Here is a 12,602-nt window from a genome sequence, read left to right as displayed (position 1 = left end):
GGTTGTTTTGGGTTTGTTTTTTTTTTTTGTCTCTGCATAAAAACTCTGAGAAAAGTCAAATGGAAGTTGTCCGGTGTTAGCAGGTGTGAAAGGGGACAGCGATCAGCCCTGAGCTGCCTCGAGGGCTTTGACAGCTGCAGGCTGTCCCTGGCCTGTGTGGCTGCTGGGCTTTAACCGTGCGGGGTGCTGCTGCAAACTTTGTGTCTGGACCAGTAACAAAGTTCGGTTTCCGCTGTGACTCCTGTTAAAATTGTGGGTGTTTGCTGAAGGTATGTAGGTGCTGTCAGCAGTGCAAATGAAGGTGCATTTGTGTATGCAAATGAAGGTGCGAGGTGTACCATCAAAACTTCAAATTTCATTGGAGGTGTGGATGTAAGCTCTGCTTAAAAAAAAAAAAACAAAAACCAAAAAAAACCCCAAAAACCAAAAAACCCCGAAAACAAAAACACTTTTGGGAGAATTAGCTAAAGTTGGGTGGTTTGGTATTCTAACTAGACTGGTAAACTCTATGAGATACAAAGTCTAATTTGAGCTGTTTTTACAGTAAAGTTTTGACAAGTGAATAAAAAAATGGTTTCAAAGAAACAGTTGAATTGAATGGTCGCAAGCTTCTGTGTAAATGTACTTTATATGTGCGCAAAATGGAATTATACTGGAATAGATTAAACCAGTTGAGCGGCTGAATAAAGAAATTCCCTGCAAATTTTTGCACCAGATTAGCCAAGTTGATTTCAAACAATACTATAGACTGCTTATAACTTCATGTAAACATGGTGAGCTGATACCTAGAGAAACCTGTTTCTAGTTCCTTTCTTGTCTACACCTGTCGTTGGGGGGAATTAAGACCCTTTGGCCTAGATTCATAAAGCAATCCTGATGTTATGTCCAGCAGCTGAGTAGCGCGTACCGAGTGACTGCTCCTCAAAGTGAATCCTTAGTGCAACTAGACAGGGTAGGCAGAGACTGTGCTTGGCATGGTTTGTACTCCCTTAGTTCATACACAATGCTTGAAGTGATTCTTATGTTCAGAAAATGAGATAGCTAAAATATTGTCTGTAATTTTTTTTCAAATCCTGAGCATAATTTATTTACATCTCTCTGTTCAATACAAATGTCTCTTTCTGGTCCCGTATGTTTGTATTGACTAGAGTGCATTACTAGTACAGCGTAGCTTTGTAATGATACTGAGTATTACAACTACTCTTAACAGATTGTTTTTTCTTTTTAATAGCTATTACCAAAACCTTATATTGCATCTACACATGACGATTCCCTTCTACTGTACAAAATTGTGACAAAAATGTACAGTATGATATGCCCATCTTTACTCTGATCTATGCCTTGTAATTATGGTGTGTTTGTCATGTCACAGCACTGGGTGCAAACACAGGGACTTATGTTTGCAAGCTTGACCCTCCATACAGAAGTGAGCAAATGCAAAATTTTAAATGATTAGAAGTACTTTGACTTTGTGATGTATGCTAAATAGTTTGGTAAAGAAAGCAGAGTGTAAAAGACAGACCAGGGAATACAGGGCAGAATCTAGAGCAAGGAGAATCTGTAAGTGAAGAAGTCTTTTTTTTTTTTCTTCTTTTTTTTTTTCTTTCTCTTGTTTGCTCTTACAAAACTTGAGCTTCTGTGTCATTTTTGAAGTTTGTGACCTGTGTCTCTGGACTCATTTGATATTATACACACTGATGAGGAACAGCAGGATCTTAAAGGACTGGTGTGATAACTGTAAACATGAGTTAGTCATGAGTAGGTCTGTAGAAGGTGATACAGTTCCCATTTGGTGCTCACCTGCCTTCTACTGCAATTCCAGGCCTCCTGCTCTCCACAGTGATAAAAGGCTTGTTGGACTGGAGAGCATCTAGACAAAGGGTACAGAACAATTGAAGGATTTGGAAACTTAGTCTTTAGTGAATTCCTTTAACTGTTTTGTTTAGTCTGTCTTGATTAACATGGGGAAACACTTTCTCTCTTTTTCACTGGTAAAAGTAGCTGGTATATAAACTTAAAAATGTAGTAAACATTGCAGAGCAAATGCTGGGGTGCTAGCAGCTAGATTGAGTCTTTGAAATGTAGTTATTAGAAGTTGCTGATTGCCATTTTGGTTACATATTACAGTGCCAGGATAAAAAACAAAACAAAACAAAAAAACCAAAAAACCAACAAAAAAACTTGGAGCTTAGTCAACTGTCTCTTTGTAGTGCATACTATAGCAGCTAGAAGTAATAATTTCTAAAAAATGCTGATTTGCAATTACATATAAAATATATATATTTTTTTATAATTGATGAGTAAGCACTGAGTTGAATTTTTACATCTAAAATTTCATTAATTTCCTAAAAGGAAGTTCAGTGTTTCTTTTCTTTAAGCATTTTTAGTGATGAACAATGAATAAATAATAGTAACAAAGTTATACTTATTTGCCTACCTAAAATGAAAAATTACTCTGTAGGGATTTTCTGTGCGAATTTGTGCGGCTTTCCTTCCCCTGCCCGGCTTTATAGAGATTTTGAGAGTCCTTCCCTCTGTACCCTAAACATCACGCACAAATCATGTGTTGCAATTTGTCCTGGTACTGGTGTTCATTTCCTAAGCAAACAAAATATCATATTGGGAGCTTCTTGCTTAGTCTTTCTTGGAGATCCAACTCTCGTAGTGACTTTCTTCTTTGAGTGTCTTCATGATGTGTTCTTTCTCTCTCTCACTTTACACAAACTCTACTCAATGCAATTCCATTACAGGAGCTCTTCACAGATCACTTGCTTGGTTTGCCATCCCTTCAGAAGATAATTGGATGCAACTCTTCCAGCCTTGCTGTTGCACAAGTCTGTGAGTTTTCTTTGTATTTAAGTCAGTCTTGCTTTTTTTTTTTTTTATTAAAGAAAATGTAAGAAATCAAAGGCATCTTGGGAGGTGGGAAAATGCACATTTTGTTAACATTTTGATTACAAGAAAATAATTTAGTTAATCTTCATTATTTGTAAAGGTTATTAAAAGCAAGTCTACTAGAGGAAAAAGTAATTGGTTTTGAATTCCTTTTTGAATTCCAGTATTATTTGCAAATAGTATTATAGTGTTAGATTTGGAAGTCTTTGTTTACGCTGAGGACCTGGACTGTTTGAAGTGGAAGGTGGAAGTTGTCCCTGCCCATGGCAGTGGTGTTGGAACTCGATGATCTTTAAGGTCCTTTCCAACCCAAACCTTTCTATGATTCTGTGATTCTAAGTTGGATTTTTCAGTGGAAGGAAGCTGGAGCTATGCAGGAGAGGGGAATGAGACTTATTCTGAAAAATACTTTCCTGGCACTGATGAAGTCATAACTGGATTTATGTTTGAATTCTTGTTCTGAATTTCATGTCCTTTAGGTTTTTTCCTAGATGTTTGCTGAAGGACTAATTACAGTTTTTTCTTTTTGAAGCAGTTAAGTGGATTGTCAAGTTGGCTTGGGAAAAAAAAAAAAACCAAACAACCAACCAGAACAGACAAATAACTCAGCAGAAGAAGATGTTTCACGTTCAGTATCAGCCTTTAAGACTAATAACCCAAACCAGTCTTTCTGGAATGTGTTTAAAGCTCATTCTTTCAAGACCTGTTGCATTTGCACAAATATGGAAGTCATGGTTCTCAAGCCATTCTCTTGTTGGAAACAAAAATATTATCCTGATGGGACCTCCGGGTGCTGGGAAAACAACAGTTGGCAGAATAGTAGGTCAGAAACTAGATTGCCCTGTCATAGACATAGATAATGATGTCCTTGAAACAACCTGGAACATGAGTGTGTCGGAAAAACTGCAGGATGTTGGTAATGAGCAATTTTTAGAGGAGGAAGGAAAAGCCCTGTTGAAGTTTTCAGCATCTGGAAGTGTCATTTCCCTCACTGGGTCAAATCCGATGCATTCTGCTGGCATGCAGCATATGAAGAAAAATGGAATAGTTGTATATTTGGATGTGTCCACGGCAGTCATCATGAACAGGCTGAAATCAATGAAAGTGGATCGCATTGTGGGCCATTGTCCTGGTAGTTCTCTCAAGGACATACTTCAGTTTAGGAAGCAGTTCTACAAAAGGTGGTATGACATCCGTGTTCTTTGTGGAGAGGATATTGCAGCAGAGGTTGTAGCAGAAAAGGTACTTGATGCTGTGAAGAGATATCAAAACTCAGAACTGGAAACTTTTATTTCAACGAGGTCTAGCAGGTCTGGAAGGACTACAGAAAAAAACTCTCGTAAATATTTCGGTGACGTTGTTACTGAGGGCTTAGCTCCTGATGGAGGACTCTTTGTTCCTGAGAGAGGCCTTCCAAAATTCACTGCTGAAGAATGGCAAGGCCTAATAGAAGCAACTTACATTGAAAGAGCCCAGGTGATACTAGAAAGATGCATACATCCTGATGATGTTCCTGCTTCTAAGCTGGCAGAAATTATTGGAACTGCTTATGGAGAAAACTTTACTTGTTCTAAAATTGCCCCAGTTAGGCATCTGTCAGGCAATCAGTTTCTTCTTGAGTTGTTTCATGGACCAACAGCATCATTTAAAGATTTTGCATTACAGATGGTGCCACATATATTTGCATACTGCATTCCCAGAAGCTGCAATTACTTGGTTCTGGTAGCTACTTCTGGTGACACGGGGAGTGCTGTCCTAGATGGTTTTAGTCGTCTCCATGACACTGACAAGCAGAGAATTGCTGTAATGAATTTTTTTCCTGAGGATGGAGTAAGCCCAATTCAGAAATCACAGATGATTGGCTGTCAGACAGAAAATGCCTGGTCAGTCGGTGTCAAATCTGATTTTGATTTTTGCCAGACAGCTATAAAACAAATCTTTACTAATTCTGATTATACTGGGTTTCTTACAGTAGAATATGGAACAGCTTTAGCTGCAGCGAACTCCATAAACTGGGCACGGCTGCTTCCTCAGATAGTTTATCATGCCTCTGCATACCTTGATCTTGTTCATCAAGATATTATTCCCTTTGGAAGCGCTGTAGACGTTTGCGTTCCTACAGGAAACTTTGGCAACATATTAGCTGCTTTGTATGCTAAAATGATGGGAATTCCTATTAGAAAATGTATCTGTGCTTCCAATGAAAACAATGTTTTGACTGATTTCATAAGAACAGGTGTTTATGATTTGAGAGAAAGAAAATTAATTCCCACTTTTTCACCAGCAGTAGATATTTTGAAGTCCTCCAATCTGGAGCGATACTTGCACCTGATTGCTAATGAGGATGGACAACTGGTGACACAATTGTATAACCAGCTGGAAAATCAGGGCCACTTCCAGCTACGGAAGGATCTACTTGAAAAGCTTCAGCAAGACTTGGTGGCTGGATGGTGCTCTGAGGAAGACTGTCTAGCAGCCATTCACTCTGTATACAGTACCACAGGATATATTTTGGATACACACACAGCTGTTGCTAAAGTAGTTGCAGACCGATTACAAGATAGAACTTGCCCAATTATTATTTCATCTACAGCTCATTATTCTAAGTTTGCACCTGCTATCTTGAGGGCCTTGAGGATTACAGAAATAAAACAGAATCCCTTAAGTCAGCTTCACTTGCTGAGTTCTTATAGCCCTCTGCCTCCAGTCCACTGGGGCTTATTAGAGACTCTGAGAAAGAAGGGTAGTGAGGATCACCAGGTCTGTGCTGCTGATATGAGTATGCTGATGTCCCGTATAGAAACCTTAATTCAAAATCATTTTATGAAAGTTTTCTGAGCAACTGATCAGATGTCAACTGTGTCAATTGTGATACCTTCTTAGCAAGCTGCATGTTTTAGTGAGATCATGATTCATCTGGCCTGTGTCCAGTCCACAGTATAACGTCTGCTGTTTTATGCTCAATTCTCAATTTTTCAACAGTATTTGGAAATAATGTGTGTGAGGTTTCTAATAGTGGTGAAAGGTTGTGAATTGACAGTATAGAAGACTGAAATACTTTTTTTGCAGGTCATACCTAGTACAGACAGCAGTGGCGCCAGCTTTTCCCTGGCAGTGCTGGCTCCTTCACAAGCCTGAAGCGCTCTTCATGGAAGGAGGCAGATAATGAAGTCTGACCCTTCTGCAACTGTTAGATCTTGTTTTGTTGCAAGAATGATGTGATCATTTGGTCAGTAGGTGATTAGTTAAACTTTAACTCACTTCACTTAGGGCAATGAAGCATAAGATATTGTAATAATGTTCGTATGTTACTAATGAGGGTTGTTTTCACTACAAAGATTCAAGTATATTTGTATTGTTAACCCTTGAACCATTCAATTTCATGGTGTGTTATCTTGTATAATGTTTTTATGTATTGTGAGGCTACCATTTATGTAAAAAAATCTGGTTATTTTGTTTTTCAGCCAGTCTTTTCCTCCCAGATATTTTCTTCTGTAAAATAGAATCCTTAATTCGGTATTTTTAATCATTTCTGAGATGTGACTCTTCTTCCAATGTGTTGTAGTCTCTTTCCTGGATCTTTTCTATTTGAACTTTCAAATTTAGAATACTTTTTTAATGCTGTAGAAGAATTTGCTAGTAGTAGCAGCAGTCTCCTTAAATAACAACCATACTTCACCATTTCTTTCTTCAATTAATTTCCTTGCCATTCTATTCTATTCATACTTCGCATGAATTAGTGTAAGAAAGAAGCTTCCCAAAGTGTTTGGCATCTCATCAAGGAAAGTGAAGGATGAATTCCAGTGTCTGGAAAGTGTGATAGCATCAGAGTAACCTAAAATAATCAGTGTAACCTAAAATAGATCTATAGTTCTTAGATCACTCTAGGTAAGAGTCATCAAATGTGAGGATGTTTGTCTATGGCAGGTTTTGGTTCCCACCAAGATTCAAACAGGGAAAGTATTGGCAAAAAGAGGTGCTAATTGATAACGCTTTTTGCCACTTTAAGAGGCAACATCTCCTAGACCTCAGGGCTCATTTGGGTCCTCAAACTGTTGCTGTATCCCCCAGCCACCTCTGGGTGTCTGCTTGTACGTTTTGCCGGATTAGAAGTGAAGAAGACACCATCTAGCAAACTGTTTTAAAAAAATTACGTTTCTTCCAGTGTAAAGTAAAAGACCCCAGCATGATGTGCATTTGCTACAGCAAATACATTATACAGTAAAATCAAATATAGCTGATAACAAAGGTGTGACACAATAGCCTTCTAGATTTTGCCATTCTTGGATGCCTTTTCAGAACCCTTCTAGTTCTTTTCTCTGCTCAGTCCTTGTTCACTATTTCTGCAGTAACTTTGGAAAACAATTTTTTATTCTTATTTTCACAGAATCATAGAACAGCTGAGGCTAGAAGGGACCTCAAAACATCATCTGGTCCAACCTTTTGTGGGAAAGGGAGCCTAGATGAGATTTTCTAGCACCCTGCCCAGTCATGTCTTAAAAACTTCCAGTGACAGGGACTCTACCATGTCCCTGGGGCAGTAGTTCCAGTGGTTGTTCTCACTGTGAAAAATTTATTTCTTATATCAAGATGAAACTTCTGCTGGTGCAACTTGTACCCATTTGCCCTTGTCATCTCCATGTGAAGAGAGAGCCTCCGTCCTCTTTGTAGCTGCCATTTAAGTAGTGGAAAACTCTGAGGTGGCCTCTGAGCCTGCTCTTTTCCACGGTGAAAAGGTCTAACTCATTCAGTCTCTCCTCAGAGCAGAGGAACTTTCATCATTTTCCAGACACCACATGAAAAAGACCATAAATATGTAATTAAAAAAAAATCCAAGTTCTGTAAGAAAAAGTTGCATAATCATATTGCCAAAAAAGAAACATTGCTTGTGTAGGTGGTAGGTGCACATCCACCTTGTATTTCTGTATGTTTCAGTCTGATTCTCCCAGTAGTTCCAAGTGGAAAAAAAATGTAATGATTTTACTGAATGTGCTCAATATAAAATCAAAGTTCTAAATCTTAAAAAACCAAACCAAAACAAAAAACCCAAACAAAAAAACCCCAGCAAAACCCAAAAAAATCCCAAACAAACCCAACTGCCTGTGCTGAATTACTGGAACAGGAATTGGTTTCAGCGTAAGGACTCTGGGGAAATACTGAAGTACCAAGTTCCATTGGGCTTAATGTCATTTGACATCACAGGGCAATTTATCACACACTGTTACAATATTTTATAGAAATGTCTACAAAGAAGAGTGTGTTTTCATAGAAAGTAGCTAAAAGATAAAAGCTGAATTTCTGAACAAGATCAGTCTAGAAGACAATATTGTACCTTGAGTTAGCTGATTGTTAGATAAAATAGGCAGAACTGAAGTAACAGAGGATTTATTTTGGCATGACTTGAACAATCAATGTTTCAATGTTCATGGCAGTAATTCAAGCTTGGTTTGAAGGAGAAAGTAAAATTTCTAGTTGCTATTTTCATATCACATGAGCCATTGTAACAGTTGAAATGGTTTTATGAATAAGTAAAAAAGCAGTTGTGCTTAGTTATGGTCTTTCAGTGTGAACTTGGGGTGTATAAAGGCAGCAATTACAGAGCATGTGTGGTGTTAGTACATTTCTCAGAATGTGTAAAGACTTTTACAATACAGTTTAAAATAATGAATGAATTTTTTTACTTTCTTACAACTTCAGTGAACTATTTTTGTGCACCACATCTGCTTGTGGATTCTAGTAAAGGGCACTATAAAATGCTGCAGTTGCGTTATGATCCTGGACGTACACAGTGTTTGTGACCAGGTGCTGTTGCTGTGTTGTGGTACCTGTAATGCACAATCTTCTGGCTTGCCTTGTTGTGTTGGGACTGGAGGGATGGAAGAGAAAAAATTTCCAGCAAAATCGGTATAGCTGGCTGTGGGGGGATTGTGTAGTGAGGGAAGCAATTCTTTTTGTCAGGCAGCAGAATACTGTGGTTCAACAAACATTGTACTACTGTTACTGCACTTTTTTTTTTCCACTGTCAGTATTATGAAAGATTCAAAGGGCATTAATGATTAAGAGTGGATACAAGTGCTGGTTTTTTATCTTTTGCAGACATCGTGGACACTGAATGTTGTCATGCAATATTTTCTATTGACTTCATAAGGCAAAAATGGTGTGCAAATGACGTACAAAAGCAAATCTACATTGTGATGGTTAGCAGGATTCTTTAAACCGTATAGGCTTGGTAAATACACAGTTTGTTTCTATTTGTGTAAAAATAGGAAGTTGCACTCTAAATCAATATAAGCCAGATTTACAGAGAGTGTGAGCATGCAGATATACACATTTCCACTAGCTTTCTTGACCTGGAGTAAGAGCGTATTAATAGCTATTATTCTTTTGTATAGATAAATCTTTGCTGAACACTGATACTACACGAAGAATCTTAAGGACAAATGTAACAAATATAAGGACAAACGTAGTGTCTATACTTACCCTTTTTATTATAAGAGTATTTATATGGAAAATACCTTGTTTTGCTTACAGACTTACCAGCTGCTGATTACTTGCCGTTAGTCACAGTCCTGCTTCTCAAGGTGACAGAAAGTGATCTGAGGTAAAGGGTGAACAGAGCAGATAGGGATGACTTCAGAAGAGAATTCTGTTTTCTTACGATGTAGAAAGAATTGCTGTTTATGTTTTTGAGATGATGGAATATTTTAGCAGATGTAACTCTAAAGGGAAGATTCTTGTTTTTCAAAAGGTCAACTTTGCTCTTCAAGAACATCAAGAACACGTTGTTATTAAGTATATCATGTTTGGCATGCCTGAAATATGGATTAGTCATTTGTATCCACTATATTTTTTCTAAATAAATACTGCGGGATCCACTCTGTAGCACTTTCTTTGCAAATATGTTCATAAATCCTCATCAATGTAATATAAAGAAAATATAATAAAATAAGTGGTTTCAGAATTGTATGTTCTGTCCTGTGTTTTCTTGAAAGATAGGTGTATAGTAGATGATCTAGTAATTCACTGTGCTGAGGTTGATGGATGTTAGTGAGATAATTTGCATCATCCTGGAAGGAAAGTATGTATAAAAAAATAAACCCATATCAAAAATAGCAAATGTCTAAACACTGTTTACGGTACACCATGGGCTTGCATGGAAAGTCTGTGTTCTGAGAAATTACTATGGAAAAGGAAATCCGTGACAGTTGAATCTTTCTTATTCACGCTTAGTTCAGTGGAGGGATGAACAGGTTGTCTGTTAAAAGTTGCAGAGCAACTTTGGTTCACTTGGAATATGATTTCAGGATCTCAGGCTTGAAAATTACTTGAATGGTTGAAACAACAATAAGAAGTGAGTCATTAATTTCAGTGAATTAATATGAACAAGCAATTAATTCTGAGGATATATTGGCAGTGTGAGGAGGATTTAAATGTTACTGTTTTTTTTCATAGTAGTCATAAATGTGCTCAGCACACTAACCAGAACTAGGAAGCTGTTGCTTCAATGGTTTTTCAGAATGCAGCACTCTAAAATACATCAGTCTTGGTCTTGCTTTCCAACTTAGGTATAATTTTTGAAGGTCTCCCAGCGTGGAGGTGGATCTAAGCTGTTTGTGTGTTTTACTCAAGAAAACTTTATTCCCTGATAGCTGTTTAAGATGGGCTCTGACTAATTTTTTGACAGCTCAGGAAGTAAAATGATAGGAAAATTGTTCAGCAGAAATAATTCCTGATTTACTTGCTTATGTACAATATCTAATAAAATTTAACCAAGTAGAGAAGCCACAGTCTACATAGGAACACATTTTTCATGAAAAGTGTATCTCAGACTTTGTGAAATCAGTTGCATAGCACAGGGATTGTTACTCTAGCATTTTATTTAGATATTTTACCACTGTTTTTTTGGAATACCTTTAGATTTTCAAATAGCTTCTTTTATTTTAAATAAGCTATTGGTGTAGAAACATGCAAAGTGTCACCCCGAAATATAAAATTCATCATGACAGTAACTGAGTCCAAATCTCAAAATGTGAATCTGAAAGGACAGCTGTGACTGAACAGTGAGTTATGTGAGTTCACACAGGATTTGGCTATTAACCATGAGTTTGTTAAGAACATAGAAGAAAATATAGTAATGAGTGCTCAAATGTACAGATGCCACAAAACTTAAATGCTAAGAAGCCACTTAAACAGAGTAAGATGAGTTACTTGGTTGGGAGCTGTAAGCAAGCTGCATTTCACTGTGGCCTCAAGTAAACCTCTCTCTCTAGGAGCAGAGGTTGGCGGACATCCTTATGAAATAGAACCATTTGCTGTAGGAAATGCTGGCTTTGAACAGTGTCTGGAGATGATGTGCATGCTCAAATGAAGATGAATTTTCAGCATGTGACCAAAAGGACCAGTTAGATCCTCAGGTTTAGAAATGGGAATACTGTCAGGGAAATAATATTGCTGTCTTTATTTGACTTTGGTGTAACCTTTCAGAAGAATGCTATGCCCAACTCCAGTAATCATGATTTCCAGTAATGCTGGAAAATGGGGCTGAAAAAGAGTCATGAGAGCAATAAAAGGATTGAAAAGAAGCACTGGCATGAGAGTCTCAATAAGCAGAATCTACTTAGGTTATTGAAAGAAGAGTTAACCTATAAAAAACCATCTTAGGAGCAAAAAATTGATAATAAAGGTCTGTTCCATCTGCCAGAGAAGGCATGATCCAGCCATTTTAAGTAGAAGTTGGACACGTTACGAGATAAACCACATACAGAATGGTAAAGGTTTCTCTGGTCTGGATGTGTTACATGATTTCCTGAAAAGATGTGATCCAATAGAAAGAGGAGTAATTCAGGCGAGTCAGATCCAGGTTATGCAAGAGGTCAAAGTGAATAATCATAGCAGTCCTTTTTGGCTGCCCCAGCAGTAACCTACATGCGAACAAAAGTATGAACAGTAATTCACTGAGGTTTGGGTGCTAGAGATTGTGAACTCATTTCAGTTCTGCTCTGGCATTATCAGTACAGGGAACAAGTTGCGTGCTAAATAGGCTACTGGATATGTTTAGCCTTGTTCTTTCTGACTCTAGAGAATTGCAAATGGACTGCTAATGCCCACCCTGACTTGACTCATGACTATTAGGACATAGCTCATTAGTTTTCAATTTCATTATACAATATGTGTTGTGATGGTTCAAGCAATATATACTTTCATTATGAAAATGAGGTGAACATACATAGCGGGAAAGTGCCTATGCAAATGTTGGCTGTATTGAATGTAGCTAATTATTATTCATTTTTCTAAGCTTTTAAAATTAGAGATCTTTTAAAATTTATTAGGTGCATTTGGACCCTTTCTTTCCATTCTTGTTTACCTGTCATTTCTCTGCTTTCATGTGCAAGTTGTGATTTGATTTTAAATTCATTTTCGGCTCACAATAAGATCTATGTAAGACAAATTGAAAAATCCAATGTTTCCTTTTTATAGTTAAACTTGACATTTTATATGCCAACAAAAGATGGTCCATAAAGTTTAGAGAATGTAAAGTGTGCTTTAGGGTTCTGCTTTAGAAACATATTTTGAGAATAATTTAGACTAATTCACTGAATTATATGTAAACAGACTAGGTATTTAGTGGACTTTTCCTACTAAGTGCATGTGGCAATCTGGTTCTGTTTAAAATGCTAATAAATGCATCCCATCTCCTAATGAAACGA

General features: G+C 37.4%; 1 protein-coding gene across 1 annotated transcript; it reads left to right on the top strand.

The window, feature by feature from the left end:
• Nucleotides 1-3,513: 3,513 nt before the first annotated feature.
• Nucleotides 3,514-5,808, top strand: THNSL1 (threonine synthase-like 1 (S. cerevisiae)). The gene has a single exon (XM_010088227.1). The coding sequence runs from the start codon at nt 3,514-3,516 to the stop codon at nt 5,731-5,733; it is 2,220 nt and encodes a 739-aa protein (XP_010086529.1). The 3' UTR covers nt 5,734-5,808.
• Nucleotides 5,809-12,602: the final 6,794 nt, after the last annotated feature.

The sequence above is a fragment of the Pterocles gutturalis genome, unplaced genomic scaffold, assembly GCF_000699245.1.
Source record: "Pterocles gutturalis isolate BGI_N339 unplaced genomic scaffold, ASM69924v1 scaffold4667, whole genome shotgun sequence".
Taxonomy (NCBI): domain Eukaryota; kingdom Metazoa; phylum Chordata; class Aves; order Pterocliformes; family Pteroclidae; genus Pterocles; species Pterocles gutturalis.
The sequence above is the reverse complement of the archived record's forward strand: the minus strand, read 5'-3'. Positions and strand labels throughout refer to the sequence as shown.

Excerpts from the sequence above, each read along its gene's own strand:
- THNSL1 (XM_010088227.1), top strand. The coding sequence starts at position 3,514 with ATGTTTCACGTTCAGTATCAGCCTTTAAGACTAATAACCCAAACCAGT.